This window comes from Elephas maximus, chromosome 3 (assembly GCF_024166365.1).
Source record: "Elephas maximus indicus isolate mEleMax1 chromosome 3, mEleMax1 primary haplotype, whole genome shotgun sequence".
NCBI classification, from domain to species: Eukaryota; Metazoa; Chordata; class Mammalia; order Proboscidea; family Elephantidae; genus Elephas; species Elephas maximus.
In genome coordinates, this window is record NC_064821.1 from 162,253,710 (window position 1) to 162,278,416 (window position 24,707).

Below are 24,707 nucleotides of genomic sequence, written 5' to 3' on the forward strand. Positions count from 1 at the left end.
GAGTTTGGATGTGTCAATGGAGCTACCATGGCCTTGCCTTGTACAGGTTGTGCTGGCTTCCCCAGTATTGTGTACTGTCTTCATCAAATCTTCGGCGAAGTTACCACTTAACTATTGTCTATTAAGTGTTTTTTCCTTTCCCACCCCTCCCTCCTATCAAATATTGTTTCTTTTTATATGTAAACTGTTTCATGAGTTTTTACAGTAGTGGTCTTGCACAATATTTGTCCTTTTGTGATTGACTTATTTCACTCAGCATTATGTCCTCTAGGTGCGTTCGTGTTATGAGATGCTTCACAGATTTCATCATTGTTCTTTAGGGTTGTGTAATACTCCATTGTGTATATGTACCACAGTTTGTTTATCCATTCATCTGTTGATGGGCATCTAGGTTGTCTCCATCTTTTTGCTCTTGTGAACAATGCTGCAATGAACAAGGGTGTACATATATTTATTCATGTGACAACTCTTATCTCTCTAGGATATATTCCTAGTAGTGGAATTGTTGGATCTTATGGTATTTCTATTTCTAGCTTTCTAAAGAAGCCCATATTGTTTTCCAAAATGGTTGTATCATTTTGACTAGCCAAATTTCTATCTCAAGCCCAGACTTCTCCTGAATGCTAGGTTTAGCCACCCAATTATTCCTCATGTCCATTTAGCTGTTCAACAGAAATTACAAAATTAACGCATTCAAGAACAAATTCCTAATTGTACTTCACCTAAGATTTAATCTTCCTCATTCAGTAAATGGTACTCTATTCTTTCATTGCTCAGGTTAAAAACTTTGTTATTAACCTGGACTTCTTTCTTTCTCTCATATCCACATCTAATCCATGAGCAAATCATGTCAGCTTTTCCTTCAAAACATAAACCTAATCACTGCCTTCATTACTGGTATAAGTCACCATCATTCCTCACTTGGATTATTTCAGTAGCCTCCTAACTGGCTTCCCTTCTCTCACCATGGACCTCTACAATCTTTTATCTACACAGAAGCCAAAGCGATTCTGTAAAAACAGAGCAGGTTGTGTTGCATCTCTGCTCAGTCTTCTAGGGGCTTCCCTCACACAGCGTAAAACCAAACTCTTTACAAAGTCAGGCTCTTGGGCCCCTGTTACTTCTGTGGTCTCCTCTCCTTCCACCCTTCCTGGCTCATGCTACTCCAGCCTCCTTGCTATTGCTCAGAAATGTCACGCACTGTGCTAACTATTCTGCAGCCCTGCCTGGAAGCATAGGTTGTTTTAAACTACAATTTTCTTCTTGCCTCAGTGCCTTAAATATGATGTTTCCTTCTCCTAGAATGCCCTTCCCTTGTTTTTTGCAGCCAGACACCTACTACATCCAACAAACTTCTCATTCCTTAAATTTCAGCCAGATGGCTGATTCTTCTTTGAAAGCTTGAGTTTGGGTGGTTTGCACTCCCTCCGCTCTCTCTTCCCACCAAGGGGTTCTTCCCTACTGCAAAGGGATCAACTCCAGCCCCAAAACCTCATCCTTGCATAAGCAAACTCACTTCTGCTTCAAGGAAGGGGAAGACTTATAATCAGGACTCATTATTACTAGTTATATTGTAATAACTACCCCCACCCCAGCAGTTTCTCTCCTCTGTGCATTTGGTACATAGCTTTACTAGCAAAATATAATTTTTGACTTGGCAATCTGTCCTCCTCTAGCCTAGGAACTCCACAAGTTCATTGTCATAGTTGGCTCTCTTTCTTCAATGCCTTGCAGAGTTCTCAGCACATGGTAGATGTTCACTAAATGTTTAAAGAATTCTAAAAAAAAAAAAAAGGTAATTGTATAATTAATTATAACCTTGAGCAATTACATTTATAAAATAGCATTAAATATACTATGCCACAATGCACATATTTACTCTGTGAGCTAAAATCATTTGCAGGGTCCAAATTAGAATTCTCCTAAGCTGTCTTCCGCTTTGAAAAAATTTTTTTTTCATCTTCTAACAACTCTTACCTATTAGCACAAAACCTTTAAAGGCAGAACAGTCATGTTTTGAAGGAAAAACCTGTTGCCATCAAGTTGACTCGGACTCATGGCGACCCCATGTGTTGAAGACTAGAACTACCCCACAGGATTTTCTTGGCTGTAGCATTTATGGAAGCAGATCACCAGGGTTTTCTTCTGCAGAGCCACTGGGTGGGTTTGAGCCGCCAGCCTTTTGGTTAATAGTCAAGTTCACATCATTTTGAAGGAAATGGGAGTCCTTTTCAGGCAATATCTGTCTTCTGTTTGGAAAACATTTCATCATTGAGTTGGTTTCAGCAGGGCACGAGCCCAGGGCAGGCAGAGGTTGCTGTAGGTCCCGGCATATCCTCAGTGCAGCAGGTTTTCTTGAGCTTCCAAAGCTGTTGCATCACTCCTATTATTCACCATCAGGGTATACTGAAAAATGTAAGCAAGGGGCTTCACTGCATCTCTAATCTCCCAGGCTTCAACCAGCTGAAAACACTTTTTTTCTTTAAAAAGAGATTATTGCCCTCTGGTGGCATAAATTTATGGATTCTTACTCTGAACTGTTTCAAAATACCATGCCTAAGATAATTAATTTTGGGCTTATCCAAAGTTTTGATAATAACTATGAGAATAATTAAAAAAAAATATTCCCGGAGAGTCGCTTAAATTGTTCCTAGATAACATTCATTCTGTGTATCTTATGGGTTCTTTGGTATTGGAGTGGGGCACAGGAGTAAGAAAAGACATAGATCAATGGAACAAAACTAAAGTTCTAGAAATAAAACATTACATTTATGGTCAATTGATATCTGACAAAGGTGCTAAGGCAATTTAATAGAAAAAATAGTTTCTTTCAATAAATAGTACTGGATGATTGGACATCCACGTGCAAAGATGACTTTAGATCCTTCCATACACAATAAATTAACGCAAAATGGATCATAGACCTAAATGCAACAGCTAAAACTATAAAATGTCTAGAAGAAACCATAGGTCTAAAATCTTTGTGACCTTGTATTAGGCAAAAAAGGCACAATTTGTAAAAGAAGACATTGATAAACAGACCTCTTCAAAATTGAAATCTTTTGTGCTTCAAAATATGCCATTAAAAAAATGAGGACAAACCACCGTCTTAGAGAAAATAAAACCAGAATATTAACAAACTCTTTCAATGCAATAAGACAAACAATCCTATTTTAATAATGAGCAAAATATTTGAATAGACATTTTACCAAAATCATGAATGCCCAATAAGCAGTGATGTTCAACATGATTAGTCATTAGGGAAATTCAGAAAACTCATGAGATACAACTCCATACACACAAAATAGTTATAATAGAAAAAGACAATAAAAAGTGTTGGTGAGGATGTGGAAAAACTGGTACCCTCATACATTGCTTGTGGGAATGTAAAATAGCACAGTCACTTTGGAAAACAGTATGGTGGTTTCTTAAAAAGTTATACATAAATTTACCATATGACCCAGCAATTCCATTCCTAGGCATGTACCCAAGAAAAATGGAAACATTTGTATACAAATGTTCAGAGGAGCATTGTTCATATTGCCAAAAAGTGGAAATGATACAAATATCTATCAGCTGGTGAATGGATAAACCAAACGCGGTATAGCCATACAATGAAATATTTTCAGGAATAAAAAGGAACAAACTTTTGATATTTGCTTCAGCATGGATGAACCTCGAAGACATTAAGCTAAGTGAAAGACACCAGATAAAAAAGACAACATATTGTGTGATTCCATTTATCATACAAATCAAGAGACAGAAGAGATCAGTGGTTGCCTGGGGCTTGGATGGAAATGGAGATTGGCTGCAAATAGGCATCTTTTTGGGGTGATGAATAAAACTGGATTGTGGAATGGTTGTACAATTCTATCAGCTTACAAGTATCATTGAGTTGTACGCTTACAATGGGAAAATTCTCTTACGTAAAGCATGCCTTAATAAAGTGCTATTTAAACAAGCAAACAGCAAAAAATTCACTTACGTCCTTACCACACAGAGATAACTGGTTAACTTTTAGTGCACATTTTTGCCGTGTATGTGTTGTAACAAAAAGTAACTTCTGTGGACGTTTTAAACTGCTTGGTTCATATGCATTATGAATATATTTGTATGTCATTAAACTTTTTATGACACAAAAACTGCACCAGACTTAGTTCACAGAATCATGAATGATAAACCAGGAAAACCATCTTAAAGATCATCTAATCCCTTTGTTTTACCCCTTTTGGGTTTCAGTTTCCTTGTGTGTAAAATGAGGACTAGATGATTTTCTTGGCTCTTTATTGCCGTTTCAACTGCCCTTTCCATATTTTTTTCTATTCCTTTAGCAACGATTACTCCAATCTCCTGGTAATGAAAATCACTAACAACTAAGATTGTGAGCTTATTTTGGGCCAGGTACATAGATTTTCCTCATTTAATTCTTCTAAAGATTCTATCTCTATTTTATGACAAGAAAATTGAGATTTGGTGGGTTTAAGAAATTTGTCTAAAGTCAACCAACATGTAAGGTGCACGCTCACTCATGATCCATTCCTATAATCTTAATGGGAATGCTATTTGCATGTTGACAGTTTCTTCGTAACCCAAAGGAAATGATAAAAATTTCAGTATCTGGCCAAATGGAAGAAGCCCAGGTTTTACAAAATTATAATCACCCAGAGTTCCTTTTTCTTTTAACTTTACCTCATCCTGTTTTAGGTGTTCCTGACAAAAAAAAAAAAAAAAAGTCCACAATAAATTTTGATAATCCACAATGCAGTTAGTCTAAAATTTTGATTAAGTTGAGACCCACTGTGCCAGGAAGAATTAAACCTCAAGAATGCAAAATTGGCTGTTATTTCAGGTTTCACCACTACCTTATGTGATGGCTCTGTAGGTACAGGATTATAAATAGCCTGTGCTTTTACAACATCAATAATAAATTAAATCACTATTTTCAGTCCAGCTGATCCTAGTCCTCAAGTCCCTTAGGCCTATTTCTGCACAAGAATCATTTAAGCAGACTCAGGTCAGATTTTAATGTGACAGAATGAGGTCCAGTGACTGAGGCAATCTGAGCTTGACGATTTCAGAAGCTGGACTAGACTAGGTCTAAGAGACAACAGGCACAGTAATACTATAAGGTTGTTACATAGGTCTATAGTTTGTTCTCTTAAAATCAGTTGGAATAAAAAAAAAACCCCTTTAGGCAAGTTATTCTTAATCTTTCTATAACATTAAGAAACACAAGGATTAGCTAAATCAAAGAATACTCTCTAAACGTGGGAGACTGAAGACAACCAGAAGCCAAAGCTGCTGTACTCTAAATAGCAAGATTTAGTTGTCTATGGGTAGAAAAGAAGGATAAACAAACATTTTTCACTTAAACAACATCTTTATTTGATCTATAATATACAATATTACCTTTAATTTGTAAAAATTACTTATGGAGGACATGACTGGAAACCATTTCAGGTGTGGCCAGTGGGTATCTGATTTAGGAAGCTATACTTACCCATTTATTAATTAGTTTAGGGTAAAATTGTATCAGCAAATTTGAGACCAGTGAGATTACAGAATGGCACTTCAACGTCCAAATCCAGTAATTAAAATTGGGGATATTTTATTTAATTAATCCAGCAAAAACTAATTCCTTAATTTTCTAAAAAATCTTTTTCCTCATGAAGAGCTGAGATTATCCTCATGGATTTTTCTGGTATGCAATTTGCAGTAGAATTTGGTAGCATTCAGATAGCTGCAAGGCAATTGCAATTGCTCAGAACCCTCTGTATATTAATGTGTTATGTGTGTAGGTATATGTATTTGTGTACTAACACCATGTTCACACTGAGTTGAAAGGACCTGTATAATAACGTGGAGGGAAACCCCCAGGACCTAGAAAGGCAGTCCATTTACAACGTAGAAGAGAGAAAATCTCTGCTCCCTCTACCACTCTGAATACAGCCTTTCCCTTCCTCTAGCATTTCCAAAAATGGTGAAATAATTGATGAATTTCTTGGCGAAAATCTATTCTCTCTCAGAATGATTGGTGCATTGCAATGTATATACGAGTAATATGGTGTCATGTAATTTTATGAGTTCTGCAATTGCTGAGCTCAAAGCAAGTTTTAAATGGATTAGTTGTTAAACAGTGGAAGTATAAGCTTGAGGTTGAAGGATGTTTTATTAAAAAAAAATGATGCACACTGGCATTCTGAAATAACGCCACTGACTTGTAAAGGTGCAGAGGAGAGCTATGCAAGAAAAGGCAAAGGGAGCTCTCCTTTGGATACATCTTTTCTCTGTCCTCCTCAGGTTTAGGCTGCCTTCTGCAGTCTAAAAAAGTACCAGTGGCTACCAAATGGCAAATGAGGCACAAAACCAATTTCCTGTTGCCTAAATATTTTCAAAGCAATGGTTTGTATAGCACAAAAGTTAGAAATTCTATCATGTTCTTGCTGTAGGGCTCTAAGTGTACCCGATTTGAGGCATTTCTGCAGCTCCAGAAATCCAGAGTCCTGCTCTAACTTCAATGAGCAGGCAGAGCTTGAAAAGTATACGATATTTTGACCCCATAAAAACCCTTCCTTTTGCATGGGGACTCTGGAATTGTGGCATTAAATAATAAGCAAGGCAAAGACACTGTCTGATAGCGTACCCCAAGAACAAAAATTTTGCTTCTTTCATTATAGCCAGATCACCCTGAAACTTAAACAGACTCTAGAGGAGTTTATCTGTTTTCAAGACAACAAATATATAGCTTTAGGTTACACAAATACATATAACTGCACATATACACCTTATAGAATGAATTCAAACACCTTTAAAAATGAATTATGTAAATCAAAACATAAAGAAATGATACAGAACAAAGATTGCAGGGGCTTAACACAAATTAAGCTTGTCATCAGGGGTCAGCAGGCTTAGCAAACTGCGGCCCTCAAGCCAAATCCAGCAATCTGTTTTTGTAAATAAAGTTTTATTGGAATAGTTATGTCTACTCATTAACATATTGTTTATGGCTGCTTTCATGTTTCAACAGCAGAATTTAGTAGAAATGTAGACCATATGGGCTGCAAAGCCTAAAATATCTATTATCTGGTCCTTTACAGAAAAGTTTGCTGACCCGTATATCAAAAAGAACATTTCCATCATGATGTCAATGAACTGAGGTAACAGAAGATCATCTTCTCCAATGTTTTTGAACCAGAATAAGTACACTAAAATATCTCCATATTGTATTTGGTAACTCAAATATTCTGCTTAGAATATGTGCAGCCAAACCAGTAACTAACTTAAAACACAGACAGTATTAGAAATCTCTCTGCATATAGTTGTATTTATGTAGATATTTATGTAAAGTGTGGATAAAGACAGGAGCTAGCTAATTTGAGGTCAAGAAAACATCAAGAAAAATAAGAACTCAAAAATACTGTACTAAAAAACCAGACACTAGGGACTATTATTTAGAACTTAGAAATATTTTAGTATATTTTTCTTTATATTTAAAAGCATGAGACTATTATAGGACCCATACCAGAGCAAAAACAATTTACAACTGCAAGTTGTTACTTGTGAATTGTGACAAAAATTTTTTAATATAAAATAACGAGCATTTCTATAAAACATTAATTTTTAATTATGTAAAGTGATATAGCAAAATAAGAATGCTTTATTTCTAAAGTAAATATTTTAGTCCAAGTTGCTTCAGAAATCAACTATTTCTTTGACATTTCCCAAGAGATTTTAGTTATTAACTACAATTATAGTTGTTAGTATTATACAGTAACACATTGATTAAAATATATTATAAACCTTTTCCTCTTTAATGAAATATAAAATTAAGGATTTTGTAACATGATTCACACTGGAAAACATTGCAAATGGTATGAATTACTCTTGTATAGAAAATGCCATTGGAATCACATAAAATGTTCTATCTAATGCTTGAAAGTGCCTAGCACAATGCTTGACACGTATTAGGTACTTCGTGTTTGTTCACTCATTCTCTCATGCACTCATTCAAAGAAATCCAGGCTTCAGGAGAAACTACAAAATGAGGATGGCAAGCATAATCTTTTACCAACAAACACATTGTTTTGACAAAGACTTTGGCAATGGAGAGTGGAGAAGATGCGAGGTTGATGGCCAAAATTTCATGCTGCGTAGGTAAAATCTACCAAGTGAAGCCCTGGGTTGCCCTAGATGACATCATAAAGATTCCAGGCCAACAGTCCACAAAAAGGACACATTCCTTCAATACGCAGGTTTTAGTTTTACATATAAACATCTGCTTAAAGACAGGAATAAGTTCATGTTAGAGAAACAGAACATACACATGCAACCCACCAGAAAGTAAGAACCCCCTGACCAGGGCCTTATTCTCTGTACTAAGACTTCTTTTTGGTTAGGGCTGCATTCTCTTGGTTTTAACAACTGGTTGAGTGATAATTATAGTAACAAAAAAATCAGGGTTGGACCAAAAACGTGTCTCTAAAATGAAGAGAAATAAATGTAGAAGGTAGAGGGTTTTTTCTTTCTTTCTTTTTATGTTCCAACTGATCTGCTCTGCACATTTGTGCCAAAGGCATAAGGTGATGTGTCAGCTCTCTGAAGAGGCACCTGGGAGGGAGCATTTCTGGGCTCTTTGCAAAAGGTCTTAGAAATTCACTAAGTATTTATCCTGAGTAATAAGGTCTGTAAATGCAAAGGCCTGTAAAGAAAAGAAGGAAATAAAAAATCACTTCTTAGAAACTAAGCAGAATACAGGATAAGGATTGATTTTGGAGGAAATAATTTAAAAATATCACAAAAATAAACATAACACTGGCAAGTCATTTGTAGCTGACCGTAATTGCCTTTGGTATTCAGAGAAGAAAAAATACAAGCATTGTTATGAGCTCTAGTCTTATCATCACAAGGAAGGTAGGGGGGTAGTGACGAAAACCCTTTCTCTGTCCTCAAATTCTTTGCTTGTACCAGAATTGGTCCTGCTTGGACACTTCTTGCCTTCTCTTAAGCTCCAGTTATCCAAATACAGAGTAGTTGGGAATGGGAGGTTCCGTCTCCTCATCACGTGAGAAGTTCCTGGGGAACATGAAGGCCCTTAGACTCTGCATTCTCCTAAAGCAAAGTGAGGGACAGTTGACTGCCATTAGCACAGGTGCTCTGGGCCTTTGGCAGATGAGTTTTTCACTTTTCTTCAATGACTCCTAAGTGGGCTTGTGCTATTTCCAGGAGGAAGGTTAACTTTTTGGGGAGACCCAAACACTTTCCCTTTTTCTTCTGAAGTCATATTGAAGCACTCTACCCTTCTCATTTAAAAAGTTTATTTTTTCAAGTAGTAAAAGATATCACAATTTCAAAATATGTGCTAAAATTTAACTTAATGACATAAAGAATGCAACTGGCTATACACTCTTATTTTCTATATATACTGAAAAAGTTCGGGGTGGCTATCATTTATGGATCATTTATTGAATTGTGTGGATTGTTTCACTATTTGTGGTATAAGATGATCAACCTCAGAAAACATTTAATTATGTTAACTTATTAAATCTTTCCCCAATCCCAATTTAAATCTACTACATGCTAATAGAGGATTAAAAAGAAAAGCTATCAAAATAAGGAAAAAAGACTTCAGAATTCCAAGGTCGGCTACTTGCATAAATATTGTCTCATAAAGTCTTGAAATTCAGAGTAAATATTAGATTAATTATACGTTCCCAACTTTTATTAATGTCAACGGCTGCTGTTTGCATTAACTGAAAGGAGAAAATAAGTGTCCTATGCTGTGACAGAAAATTTATAAGCATTAGATATTTATATTATAGTTCTTGAAAATTTAAGTTCTTCCCCCCACCCCAAATATAAAGAACTAGAAAATTCCTTTAAAAGAAATATCACTGCAAAACCTACCGATGGTAAGGGCAAGTTCCTTAGATATATCCCAAATTACATTTAACATGATTAATTGCACTGCACTTTTATCACTGAAGATTATTTTGAAAGTTTCTGATTAATAATCAATATCCTCAGAGAATATAAAAGTTATATTTATTTTTTACAGATAATATTTTTGAAAAGCTCACTCATCTGATGAGATAATAAAGGATCCCCTATCCCCATTCCAGACTTAATAATTTGTAATAGTAATTTGGCTCATCAAGGCAAATCCAGAGCCACAAAATCGTACAGCACGTTTTGCCAAGCCACATAAATAAAGTTGTAAGTTGAGTAACTGTACTAAATTTATAATAAGGTTAAAGTGGATAAAATTTGCTTGGTAGATTTGTTGGTTTGGAAAAAATAATCTCCTACCAACAAAACCAAGGCTTTCTCTTAGTACAGGTTTCAAGGCAACAGACTATGGCATTTTCCCCACTTTTTGTCATGCTACCAACGCTAGACTGAACGACATGCACAAAATCCCAAACGCAAGTTCATAAATAGTGGTTATGATAAAAAGCACTTTTCATGATTCCATATGAAGACAAGAACTTGAGCAGTACTCTTTGTGAGATCATGCTCCCAGAGAAACTTAAATTTAACCAAGAAATTTTAATGAAATAGATTGGGATTTGAAACGGCTGCCAGTTTGGTCATCCAGTGGGGAATCTGAAAATGAGACAGGGATAGGTACTTCTGTTTCTTTTTAAACTCTTCTTGCTGCTGATGCAGTTATACTGTTCTTGTTTGCCTTATTCCATTACCAAAACGGAGGAGAAAGGGATTAAACAATGTGTAAATATTTGATTTGAAAGCTGCTCCATGTGGGAGAAAACAAACATATAATTTGTTCCAAAGGCCATCTCCAACTCCTGCAAGGTGCTCCATATTCCTGGCTTGTTCTTAGAAGTCTGGCCTCCAGACTCCAGGACTCTACAAACCAGGGAGTAATAATCATCTCTCACGTGACCATCATCACATTAAGAATCAAAGCATATCAGGTCCCCTGTCCTACACGTACCGGAACATGTTTTGGTCAGGTATAAAATGGAATAATCTCAAAGCTGATGTATCTACAAGTTGAAAAGTCTTGCGGGGAAGAGTCACTTTTCACTGTGCCAAGTTGACTTAAGAGGTCCAGGTTTTCAAAAGTGCCCTCTCCAGCGTATTTCTGTAGTGGTCCATGTAAACAAAACAAGTGAGAACGGTCCTTCTGGAGCTGCCTTCATCGAACTGCAGGATTTCCTGAAAGCGTAGTGTTGGCTAAATGTAACACAGGCAGAGGGTGAGCCTCTGTATTAAACACCCAGTGGTCTAAAGGTAAAAGGTCATCACCAGAAAACAGCAGATACAAATATCTGAAAATAAAGGGGGGGGGGGGGAGGAAAAGCTTCAATTAGTATCCAACAAGAATATCAAATCATCTCAACTATAACAGCAGAGGAAACCAACAACCTCCTCTGAGCAGCTTTGCTAAAAAGACATCACAGAGCCTCAGTCTGGCATCTTAGTTGCCCAAATGATCTAAAACACAAACACAATATGTTCTACAATGGAAAATCCTGAAGATTCACAACCAGTCATGCTAAAATAGGACAATAAAAAAAAAAATTTCTACATGCTTATTTGAAACACAAAACAACAATGCTACAAAATAATATAAAACACTCTTTTTGAAAGAAGTTCTTTTAAAAATCATGAATAATATGTTTTGGCTTGAATACAACTAAAAATTAACTCACATTTATTCATAAACACTGAAGGAAATAAGTAATGCATGTTATTTGGACATAGCAAGAACACTTGCACCACTCCTCAGAATACGTTATTTATTTTTTTTGCAGTTCTTGGAGCTGGTACTGCAAGCTGTTAAATAAAGGTTTTGAAGGGCTTTGTTAGAAACTTCATGGTTTTATGGGAGATTTAATAATTTATTAATCATTCTTAATGGGTAACAGCACTGTTTATATGAAGGCAAGGATTCTTGACCTCTCCAGCAGCACTTCAAGCCACAATGGTCACTTAGAAATTAAAATGATAGTCAAACACACACAATGATTCTTACCTAAAATCTTGCGCAAATTCTAATCTGAATCTTACCAGGCAGTCATCAAAGTACAATAAACAACTAGACAGAACCAGGAAATCTGGGTTCTGACTCTTGACCTTGGCAATGACTGGCTGGGCCTCGAAAAGCCTCAGTGAAGGCCTCAGCGAAGAACTGCTTTCCACTTGTTTTAACCTGTTTGTTTATTTTTAAGATAGGATTATTAATATCTTTTTCAGATTATTGTGATAGCTTTGGATGGTGGCATAAAAACACACAGAACTAAGGTAAATGGGGATTACATAGCAACTTTATTACTGGTAAAGCTGGGCTGGAGAGTAATAAGGCTTCCTATCTCACTCCTTGAGTCTAGACCTTGAGATGTGCTTGGCTCTGATTTATTTACAAGGTTGCAGCCAGAGAGGCTGGAGCCGAAAACAAAAAAAACAGAGTGAAACCAAGGAACACATGGTTGGACATAGCAGGAGACCCTGCTTGGTGTGTTTACTGTATGGAGATCGGAAGCTGAAGCTCTTGGTGTCCTGGGCACAGACACGTCCAGGAGAACTATGCTCAGTGAAATTGCACACAGTGCCCCTGTCTCTTGGTTAAAAGTGGGCTAGCAGATGTCTAGCTCTCCCCAGTCTCATCACTTGTGGGGAGGAATTAATGAAAGAGTGGAGACAGAAAATGCTAAAGTTTCCTCCAAAATGATTCCTGTCCATAGAGGATGCCATGGAAGTACCTCAAGCAAACAAATGTTATGAAAATTGATAAGGTAATGAATGTCAAAGTTTTAGATAGCAAAAAGTAGTATCATTATTATTTAAAAAAAAAAAGATAAAAACACCAGCTGCCACTGAGTTGATTCCAACTCATAGTGACCCCATACACTTAAGAACAGGACTGTGCTCCGTAGAGTTTTTAATGGCTGATCGTTCAGATCTAGACCACCAGGCCTTTGTTCTGAGGCACCTCTGGGTAGACTTGAGCCTCCAACCTTTCAGTTAGCAGCTGAGCATGTTAGCTGTTTGTACTACCCATGGATTCCATTATCTTTAAAAAAAAAAAAAAAAGATTAAAGCATCCTTTAAATAAAATAATTTTAATTAAATACTACCACAGCGGGCTGAACGTTATTGTTAGCTGCCATGGAGTCGATTCCAGCTCACGGCGACCCATGTGCGCAGAATGGAACTGTTCCATGGAGTTCTCAGGCTGTGACCTTTTGGAAGCAGACTGCCAGGCCTATCTTCCAAGGTGCCTCGGGGACCTTCTGGCTAGTAGTCAAGTGCTTAACTATTTGCACTGCCCAGGGACCATCGTGTACTGAACAGTGTCTGCCAAAATTCACGTCCACATGGGACCTCAGAATGTGACCTTATTTGGAAATAGCATCATTGCAGATATAATTAGTTAAGGATTCTGAGATGAAATCTTCCTGGATTTAGGATGGGCCTAAATCCAATGACTGGTGTCTTTATAAGAGAACCAAAACTAAAACCAAAGCCATTGCCATCAAGCAGATTCCGACTCATAGCGACCCTATAGGGCGGAGTAGAACTCCCCCATGGAGTTCCCAAGGAGCACCAGGTGGATTCGAACTGTTAACCTTTTGGTTAGCAGCCGTAGCACTTAAGCACTATGCCACCAGGGTTTCCTTATAAGGAGAGGGAAATTTGGACACAGAGACACACAGGGAAGAAGGCCATGTAAGACAGAGACAGAGATTGAAGTCATGCTGCCACAAGCCAAGGAACACCAGGAGTCCCCAGAAGTTGGAAGAGGCAAAGAAGAATTCTCCCGCAGAGCCTTCCAAGGGCTCAATTTTGGGCGTTTGGCTTCTAGAATTGTGAGAGAATAAACTTCTGTTGTTTTAAGCCACCAAGTTTGTGGTAAATTCTTACAGCAGCCCTAAAAACCTAGTACAACTATCATCCCTCCAGGATAGCCTTAAGCACTGCTGCTTGGTCCTGGGGGTTTAAGACTAAGGCTGACAACTTCTCAGAAAGCCAAATAATCCCTACAGAGCGGGAGCTAACATTAAATTTTTTATATACTTAAAAATTTATTTAAAAAAAAAATCAATGTTTAAAACTAGAATAATAAAGCTAACAACTCTTTTAACTTTGGATCATTCATTCAGATGTGGATGTCCATTAAGCTGGTATACTATTACCGATTCAAATTTAAGATTTTATCTAGATTTAAAAAAACAGAATAACATATGAGCAGCTGATATTTGACAAAGGCCCAGTGTCAGTTAATTGGGGAAAAGATAGTCTTTTTAACAAATGGTGCTGGCGTAACTGGATATCCATTTGCAAAAAGATGAAACAGGTCCCATACCTCACACCATGCACAAAAACTAACTCCAAGTGGATCAAAGACCTAAACATAAAGACTAAAACGATAAAGATCATGGAAGAAAAAATAGGGACAACCTTAGGAGCCCTAATACAAGGCATAAACAGAATACAAGACACTACCAAAAATGACGAAAAGAAACCAGATAACTGGGAGCTCCTAAAAATCAAACACCTATGCTCATCTAAAGTCTTCACCAAAAGAGTAAAAAGACCACCTACAGACTAGGAAAGGATTTTCAGCTATGACATCTCCGACCAGCGCCTGATCTCTAAAATCTATATGATTCTGTCAAAACTCAACCACAAAAAGACAAACAACCCAATCAAGAAGTGGGCAAAGGATATGAACACACACACTTCACTAAAGAAGATATTCAGGCAGCTAACAGATACATGAGAAAATGCTCTCGATCATTAGCCATTAGAGAAATGCAAATTAAAACTACGATGAGATTCCATTTCACTCCAACAAGGCTGGCATTAATCCAAAAAACACAAAATAATAAATGTTGGAGAGGCTGCGGAGAAATTGGAACTCTTATACACTGCTGGTGGGAATGTAAAATGGTACAACCACTTTGGAAATCTATCTGGCGTTAGCTTAAACAGTTAAAAATAGAACTACCATAAAAAACCCAGAAATCCCACTCCTCAAAATATACCCTAGAGAAATAAGAGCCTTCACACAAACAGATATGTGCACACCCATGTTTATTGCAGCTCTGTTTACAATAGCAAAAAGATGGAAGCAATCAAGGTGTCCATCAACGGATGAATGGTTCAATAAATTGTGGTATATTCACACAATGGAATACTACGCATCGATAAAGAACAGTGACGAATCTGTGAAACATTTCATAACATGGAGGAACCTGGAAGGCATTATGCTGAGCGAAGTTAGTCAGAGGCAAAAGGACAAATATTGTATAAGACCACTATTATAAGATCTTGAGAAATAGTATAAACTGAGAAGAACACATTCTTTTGTGGGTACAAGGAGGGGGAGGGAGGGTGGGTGGGAGAGGGTTACTTACTGATCAGTTAGTAGACAAGAACTACTTTAGGTGAAGGGAAGGACAATACTCAGTACATGGGAAGGTCAGCTCAACTGGACAGGACCAAAAGCAAAGAAGTTTCCGGGATAAAATGAATGTTTCAAAGGTCAGCGGAGCAAGGGCGGGGGTTTGGGGACCATGGTTTAAGGGGACTTCTAAGTCAACTGGCAAAATAATTCTATTATGAAAACATTCTGCATCCCGCTTTGAAATGTGGCATCTGGGGTCTTAAATGCTAACAAGCGGCCATCTAAGATGCATCAATTGGTCTCAACCCACCTGGAGCAAAGGAGAATGAAGAACACCAAGGTCACACGATAACTATGAGCCCAAGAGACAGAAAGGGCCACATGAACCAGAGACCTACATCTTCCTGAGCCCAGAAGAACTAGTTCGTGCCCGGCCACAACCGATGACTGCCCTGACAGGGAGCACAACAGAGAACCCCTGAGGGAGCAGGAGATCAGTGGGATGCAGACCCCAAAGTCTCACAAAAAGACCATACTTAATGGTCTGACTGAGACTAGAGGAATCCCGGCGGTCATGATCCCCAAACCTTCTGTTGGCCCAGGACAGGAACCATTCCCGAAGACAACTCATCAAACATGAAAGGGACTGGACAGTGGGTAGGAGAGAGATGCTGATGAAGAGTGAGCTATTTGTATCAGGTGGACATTTGAGACTGTGTTGGCATCTCCTGTCTGGAGGGGGGATGGGAGGATAGAGAGAGTTGGAAGCTGGCAAAATTGTCACGAAAGGAGAGACTGGAAGGGCTGACTCATTAGGGGGAGAGCAAGTGGGAGTACGGAGTCAGGTGTATATAAACTTATATGTGACAGTTTGACTTGATTGGTAAATGTTCACTTGAAGCTCAATAAAAGTTAATTAAAAAAAAAAAAAGAATAGCTGGGGATGCCTAGTCTTTTCTATGAAAGCTGAGAAAAGTCTTTAAACTATTAAATTTTTTTCTCTAGTAAGAATTATTTTTCAAAACTATAGTTTAAAAGTCAGAGATAATAGATGACAAAACCCAGAGAAAGATGACAAGACAACACTGACAAAAGCCTGTAGGTATATAAAAAGAAGATGTTTCTAACTACTTCAGTTTTACTAGCTGTTTTTAATGGTTGTTTACTTTTTAGAGATGTTTTTAAATGCTGTTCACTTGCATTCCTTTTATCTTTTTCTTATCTAAAGACCAAGACCTTCAGAGGAGGCAGTGGTGCTAGAACTCATCTCAACAGAGTGCTGGTAAAACGAAATAGAGAAGCTTTACAGAAAGAAATGTCAAACAAATCTGAAGAGAAGCAGAAGATGCCTACCAAGAGCTGGTAAGGCTAAAGAACCAACCACCACGTTAATGTGTTCTTAGCCTTTAACAGTCGTAATGACTCATTTATTCTTTCTTGAAACCACCAGTGGAAATGTTCAGTGCATTATGGATTAGTGTTACAACTCTAAAAAGGCCTGTATTAAGAATTATATATTTAAGGTTGTTTTAAAAATACTGTGCTTAAAACCTTCATTTCATTTATAGTTCTAATGTCTTCTGCAATGGACTGACAAGAAAGCTATCAAATTAAATTGAAGATACTCAGTGGAAATTCTAAAAGATGATGCATTAAAAACACATAATTAACCTCTTCAAAAGATCTTCCCCTCTGCCCTTCCCCACATCTTTTCTCAAATATTAAAAGCTTCTTGGAGGGAACAAGAGGGTAAGAAAAAAGTTTGAAACAAACATGAATATATTACTAACTCAAATGCTAAATATACATGAATTTTTAAGATAAAATGGAGGAAGCACACATTTTTGTATGTCGTAATGGTTTATTTTATTTAGCCTTTGTCTTCAGATCTAAGGGGGCTGAGAAGAATTAATTTTCCTCTGTATGTAAAGCCTGAGAAAGTTAGAATGATTTTCCCTATAAACAAACCAAAAACCAAACTCGTTGCTGTCAAGTCAATTCTGTCTCACAGCGACCCTATAGGACAGAGTATAACTGCCCCGTAGGGTTTCCAAGGAGTGGCTGGCGCATTCAAATTGCTGACCTTTCGGTTAACAGGGTAACGGCTGAGCTCTTAACCACTGGGCCCCTATAGGGTATAGAACATACCTAAGACTAACATAAACAACAGGTTTATTATCTCATATAACAAAAAGCCCAGAGGCAGATGGTAACAAACAGCAGTGAAACAATTTTGGAGCTCTGAGTTGTGTAATGAAGGATAAATGAAGGGAATTTTTTTTTTTTTTCCTTATGCCAAAAGGGAAAGAGACCTTTTCCCCTCACTCTTTTTTAGACCACTGCCTGGAGAAAACTTGTTAACTGTAAATTCTTCCTCTGTCCTTTTGACATGTATATAAATGTTTTTAAAAGAGAACCAAGCCCCTTACCAACTTTACAACCCAGGGATGTTTTCCTTAAAGGTCTGGAGGCCTTACCTTTGAAATGAAACACCAAGAAAGATAGTATGCATATCTCCCTGTCACAGTGGGAGTTTAGCCTAGGCGCCTTGCTCTAAGCTGTAACTACCAAAAAACAAAAACAAAAAACCAAACCCAGGGCCGTTGAGTCCATTCCGACTCATAGTGACCCTATAGGACAGAGTAGAACTGCCCCATAGAGTTTCCAAAGAAAGCCTGGCGGATTCGAACTGCCGACCCTTTGGTTAGCAGCCATAGCACTTAACCACTACGCCACCAGGGTTATCATAAAGGAGAAGAGGTTTTATTTTTTCCTTTGGGTAAAGACAATTAACTAACACAGATTGCCCCTCCAATTACTATGTGAATTTATGATGAATGCTGTAGTGCAAATGGTGCTGCCAAGCACTCTTACATGGGGACAAGCTCTCCTTTATCTCGAGAACATGTCTGTAATGGATTGTATCTGCCTGACTATACAGAGAGGCACAATTTCTTCGTCTTTGCAATCTCATCAGCGGACTGCCTGTAATGGAAACTGCAGTCTGATTGACTGTTTACTCAATAATAAAACTATTTCCTTTGTTTTCCACATTTATTGTTTTTTTTATGGAGGGAAATCTCTGAGTTGGCAGAAGATTTTATTTTTAATTTTTCCCCCAATACTCAGCATCTCCATGATTTTCTTGGCTTTCTCATCAGGGTTACAAGATGCTCCAAGCTTTACGTCTTCACACAAAAAGCTCAAAGACAGGAAGGAATGGGGGCCACCTCTTCCGGTGTGAGTTTATTCTGCCATTTTAGTAGGTGTGTAGTGCTATCTCATTGCAGTTTCAACTTGCACTAAAGATGCTGGACATATTTCACAGGTGTATTTGCCATTCTTATATCTTCTTTTGTCAAGTGTCTATTCTAAAACTTTTACCAGGTTTTAAATTGGGTTGTGTGTTTTCTTATTGCTGAGTCTCGAGAATTCTTTATATATTCTAGATATGTATATTTTGCGAAGATTTCATCTCAGCCTACAGCTTGCCTTTTTATTTTCTTAACAATGTCCTTCAAAAAAGCAGAAGATTTAAATTTTGAGTCCAATTGATCAATTTGTTCTTTTACGGTTTATGCTTTTGGTATCATCTAAGAAATTTTTGCCTAGCCCAAGGTCACAAAAATTTTCTCCTAAAAGTTTTATATATTCGGGTCTTAAATTTAGGTCCGTGATTCATTTTGAGTTGATTTTTGTATATTATATAAGTTAGTAAGTATTCAAGGGGGGGCATGCAGAAATCCAACTGTTTCAAGTAGTTTTGTTGAAAAGTCTACCCTTTTTCACCACATTGTCTTTCTGTCTTTGCACATTTGTCAAAAATCAGTTGTCCATGTATGTTTTTTCTGGACTTTTTATTCTATTCCATTGATATATCTATCATTACATCACCATCTTACTGTTTTGATTATTATAGCTTTATCACAACTACTGAAATCAGCTAGTGTTATCTTCCAACTTTGTTCTTTTTCAAACGTGTTTTGGTTATTTTAGGTTCTTTACATTTCCATATGAAATTTAGAAACAGTTTGTCAATTTCTATAAAAAAAAATCCTATTGAGATTACACTGAATCTATAGATCAATTTGAAAAGAATAAACATCTTGAGAATACTGAGTCTTCAGAACCATGAACAAGATCTATTTCTCCTTTTATTTTGGTCTTCTTTCTCTTAGCAATGTTTTCCAGTTTTGTGTACAGTCCTTTCACATGTTTTGTCATGATTTATCTCTAAATATTTCATATTTTTGATGCTATATATATGTTTCAATTTTTGTTAATTAGTAGTATGTAAATTGATTTTGGTATGTACCTGCAACGTTGCAAAATTTACTTATTAGTTCCAGTAGTTTTTTTGTAAATTCCATAGGATTTTCTACATAGATAATCATGTCATCTATGAAAAAAGACAGTTTTACTTCTTCCTTTCCGGTCTGGGTATCTTTTATTTTTTTCCTGCCTGGCTGCACTGGCTAGAAGTTCCAATACAATGTTGAATAGAAGGATGAGAGCAGACATATTTGTCTTTTTCTTGATCTCATGAGGAAAGCATTCAGTAGGATGTTACCTGTAGGATTTTCATAGATGCCCTTAATCAGGTTGAGAAAGTTCCCTTCTATCATATTTTTACGCAAATAACACGTACTTTGTGTTTGGTGGCTGTGCCCACTCCCTGTGAGATACTTTCATAAGCACACTACGCTTTTTTTTTTTTTTTAATAGCGACACGTGGAAGAGGGTTGGAATGGTGGTGCTTGTGAGGGTGCCTCATGGGGGGAGGGCACGGCTGGCAAACAAAAGCAGAAGGTGTGCGCTATTTGCGTAAAAATACGGTATCCCAGTTTCTTGAGAGTGTCTATCAGAAATAGACATTGGATTTTGTCAATGGCTTTTCTGTGTCTTTTGAGATAATCATATGATTTTCTTTTCTAGTTCACTGACTTATTTTAAAACGTTAAACCAATAGTTCACATCTGGGATAAACCCACTTGGTCACAGTATATTATCCATCTACTATGCTGTTGGATTTGATTTGCTAAAATTTGGTTTAAATATTTTACATTTGTGCTCATGAGGGATATTGGTTTTGTTTCTGGTGAGAACTCTGCTGTCATCCTTATATTTGCTCCTCTATGCATAACTGTCTTTTTCCTCTGATTGCTTTTCAGGTTTTTTTTTTTAATAACTGGTTTTGAGCAATTTGACTATGATGGGCTGTGGTGAAGTTTTCTTCATGTTTTTTGTGCTCTGGGCCTGCTGAGTGTCTTGGATTTGTGGGTGCATAGTTTACACTGTTTGGGAAAATTCTGGCCATCATTTCTTCAATTTTTTTGTCCCTCCTCTCTGTCCTCTTCTTTGAAGACTCCAATTTCATAAATATGATAAGCCACTTGATGTTGTCCCACAGCTCAATAATTTTCTGTTCATTTTTTTTTTAATTCTTTTTCTTCTTGTTTTATTTTGGATAGTTTTCTATTGCTATGTCTTCAAGTTCACCAGTATTTTTTTTTTTTTTTTTTGCTGTGTCTAAATCTGCAATTAATCCTATTCAGTGTATTTTTCAACTCATACATCTTAGTTTTCACTTCTAGAAGTTCAGATTGGGTTTTTATATTTTCCATGTCTCTACTGAATTTTCTGAACATATGGAATATAATTATAATAACCATTTTAATGTCCTTGATGGCTAATTCTAATATCCATATTGGTTCTCATGTGATTGAGATTATTCTCTCATTGGTCATGCTTCCCTGCCTCTTTGCATGTCTAGTAATCTTTGATTGGATGCCAGACACTGTGAATTGTACCTTGTTGAGTGCTGTATATTCCTATTTCTATAAATCTTAGTTGAGCTTTGTTCAGGGATGCAGTTCAGTTACTTGGAAACAGTTTGATCCTTTCAAGTGTTGCTTTCATGATTTTTAAATGTAAGTCCAAAGCAGTACTCAGTCTAGGGATGTTTATTCCACACTACTGAGGCAAGACCATCCTGAGTACTCTATCCAGTGCCCTGTGAATGATGAGTTTTTCCAGTTTAGTTGGTGGGAACAGGCACCGATCCTGGCCCTATGTGAGCACTGGAAACTCTTCCCTCTAACTCTCTTGGATGGTTCTTTCCCCTGCTTCATGTAGTTTCCTAACTGCATGTGCTGATCAGTACTCTGGTGAATAAGGTGAATAATAGCTGACATTAAATGAACTGATCTTTAATTTCCTCAATATAATTTTTCCTGTCTTTAAAATTATATATTTCCTATTCTGCTAAGTTTCTCTCCATCATCTGTAAAAGAATATTTAATATTGATTGCAAAATTACATATGTAGTAGTATTGTGATAGGAAATTTCTTTGGAACCTCACAGTAGTTTACAATAATTTGAAATAACATGTTACTTTTCTCCCCTTGAAGTTTCCGTTTCCTCTTACTTATACTTGTTTTCTTTATATTCCACATAGAAGCTATGGAGGTTGGTAGAGAGGATGGAGTTAAAGTGTGGGCACTTTGCATTTTATCTCGCGATTCCCTTTTTAGCATGCCACTGCTTCTCTGATTTTGATCCCAAAATCTTACCTCCTCCTACTTCCCTAACGGATACTTTTCAGTCAGGCTAGTTTTCTTACCGTCTTTTGAAAAGGTAACATTTATTTTCTCAAGCTAGATCCTTCTTTTCATAAAACAACTTTGTGCTTTAAACGCACTGCCGTTGAATCAATTCCAACTTATAGCGGCTCTATAGGACAGAGTAGAACTGCCCCATAGAGTTTCCAAGGAGTGGCCGGTGGATTCGAACTGTCCACCTTTTGGTTAGCAGCCATAGGTCTTAGCCACTATGCTACCAGGGTTTCTGCTTTAGCTCACCTATTAAAATCTTATGTATCATTTAGCAACGTTTCAATCTTTCTTCATGACTACTCTGTTATTGTTGGGTACTGGTTACGACTCATGGCGACCCCATGTGACAAAGTAGAAATGCTGCATAGGATTTTCTTGGCTGTAATCTTTATGGAAGCAGATTGTCAGGTCTTTCTCCCACAAAACTGCTAGATGGGTTTGAAATGCCAATCTTTTGATTAGCAGCCGAGTGCTTCACCAATGAGTTACCAGGGCTTCTTATGCTAGTGGCACCAAAATTCCTTTCTCTAAACTTCTACAACATTCATATTCCACCTTATACAATTTAGCACTGGACCATATATATATACTTTGGACTTTCATAAATTTTTATATGCCTACAAGTGAGAGATTTCTTAACTAGGCTGCAAGCTCCTCATGGGTAGAGTATATATGTCTCATATGCTCTAGTTTCGAATAGTACAATTCTGAGAAGAGACCTGTTGCCATCAAGTCGATTCTGTAGGACAGAGTAGAACTGCCTCATAGGGTTTCTAAGGCTGTAATCTTTTTTAAAATTGTACTTTAAATGAAGGTTTACAGAACAAACTTGTTTCTCATTAAATAGTACACATATGGTTTCGTGGCACTGGTTAACAACCCCACGACATGTCAACACTCTCCCTTCTCAACCTTGAATTCCCTATTACCAGCTTTCTGGTCCCTCCTGCCTTCTAATTCTTGCCCCTGGGCTGGTGTGCCCCTTTAGTCTCATTTTGTGTTATGAGCCGGTTCAATCTTTGGCTGAAGGGTGAACCTCAGGAGTGACTTCATTACTGAGGTGAAAGGGTGTCTGGAGGCCATACTCTCAGGGTTTCTCCAGGCTTTGTCAGGCCAGCAAGTCTGGTCTTCCTTTTTGAGTTAGAATTTTGTTCTACATTTTTCTCCAGCTCTGTCTGGGATTCTCGATTGTGATCCCTGTCAGAGGAGTCAGTGGTGGTAGCTGGGCACCATCTGGTGGTACTGGACTCAGTCTGGTGGAGGCCATGGTAGGTGTGGTCCATTAGTCCTTTGAACTAATCTTTTCCTTGTGTCTTTAGTTTTCTTCATTCTTCCTTGCTCCTGAAGGGATGAGACCAGTGGAGTATCCTAGATGGCTCCTCACAGGCTTTTAAGACCCCAGACACTACTCACCAAAGTAGAGTGAAGAACATTTTCTTTATAAACTATGTTATGCCAATTGAGCTAGGTATTTCCTGAGACCATGGTCCCCACAGCCCTCAGCCCAGCAATTCAGTCCCTCATGGAGTTTGGATCTGTCTACGGAGCTTCCATGACCTTGCCAAGGCTGTAATCTTTACAGAAACAGATTGCCACATCTTTCTCCCATGGAGGTGGCTAGCGGGTTTGAATCACCAACCTTTCAGTTAGCAGCTGATTGCCACCAGGGCTTCTTTCTGAGAAGACAGTAGGTACTTAATAAATATTAAGTTGACTTAAGTGTGCAAATCAACCTCAGGGGTGAGTGGGCAGAAGACAGCAGAAAACAGGAAACTTGATGTTGCTTTTATCCAGCTGAAAAAATTGCCTTCTCTCAAAAAGGACATCATATTTAGTAAAGAGGAGGGTGAGGGCAAATGAGGGAAATGAGATGGATTGACACAATAGCCACAATAATGAACTCAAACATACCAACAATCATGAATATGGCACAGGATCAGGCAACATTTCATTCTGTTATACATAAGGTCGCCATGAGTCAGAGCTGACTCAACGGCAACTAACAAGGAGAAGCACAGCATGGTAGGACATTAACTTCAGGATTCTGTTACAGACAAAATAAAAGGCAAAAGGAAGGGAACGGTGGCTTTGTTTTTCATTCTTCCCTCGAACTATGTTTTTCTTGTCTAAGGATCCCCACACTCGACCATCTCATTGACTCCTCCCTCTCTGCCCTGAAGATATTACTTAGGCATCTGCACTTACAAACTTAAAAGTGCCACTACTACTGATGTTTTGTTGATAAAACCATTACTTGTCTTTGAAGCTACTTCAAAACCTTGTTCTTTAGAAAATTAGCTTTATCTGATAACTGGCTCACTGTGCATTCATTTGCTTATACTGAGGGTGCCTCCACAGGCAGGCAAACTAAGATAACAGTAACCGTGAAAAAGAGAACTGTTGTTGTTGTCAGGTGTTCAGTCAATACATAGCGACCCTATGTACAACAGAATGAAACACTGTTTGGTCCTGTGCCATCCTCACAATTGTGGCCATGTTTGAGCTCATTGTTGCAGCCACATTTCAGTCCTCTTCTTGAGGGTCTTCCTCTTTTTCACTGACCCTCTACTTTACCAAGCATGATATTCTTCTCCAGGGAACTAGAGTCTACTAAAGAATATAATGATAATAATTTGCTAATGTTTTCCCCCATTATTTTATTATAAAAATTTTTAAACATACAAAAACGTTGGAAGAATTTTACAGCGGAACTCATGTA

General features: G+C 37.6%; 1 protein-coding gene across 1 annotated transcript in view; it reads right to left on the reverse strand.

The window, feature by feature from the left end:
- Nucleotides 1-3,177: 3,177 nt before the first annotated feature.
- Nucleotides 3,178-24,707, reverse strand: part of MAN1A2 (mannosidase alpha class 1A member 2) — a 234,726-nt gene continuing 213,196 nt past the window's right edge. The window contains exon 13 of the mRNA XM_049879976.1: nt 3,178-11,291. Coding sequence (XP_049735933.1) covers nt 11,159-11,291 — 133 coding nt within the window. The 3' untranslated portion in view covers nt 3,178-11,158. The remainder of the gene's footprint in view (nt 11,292-24,707) is intronic.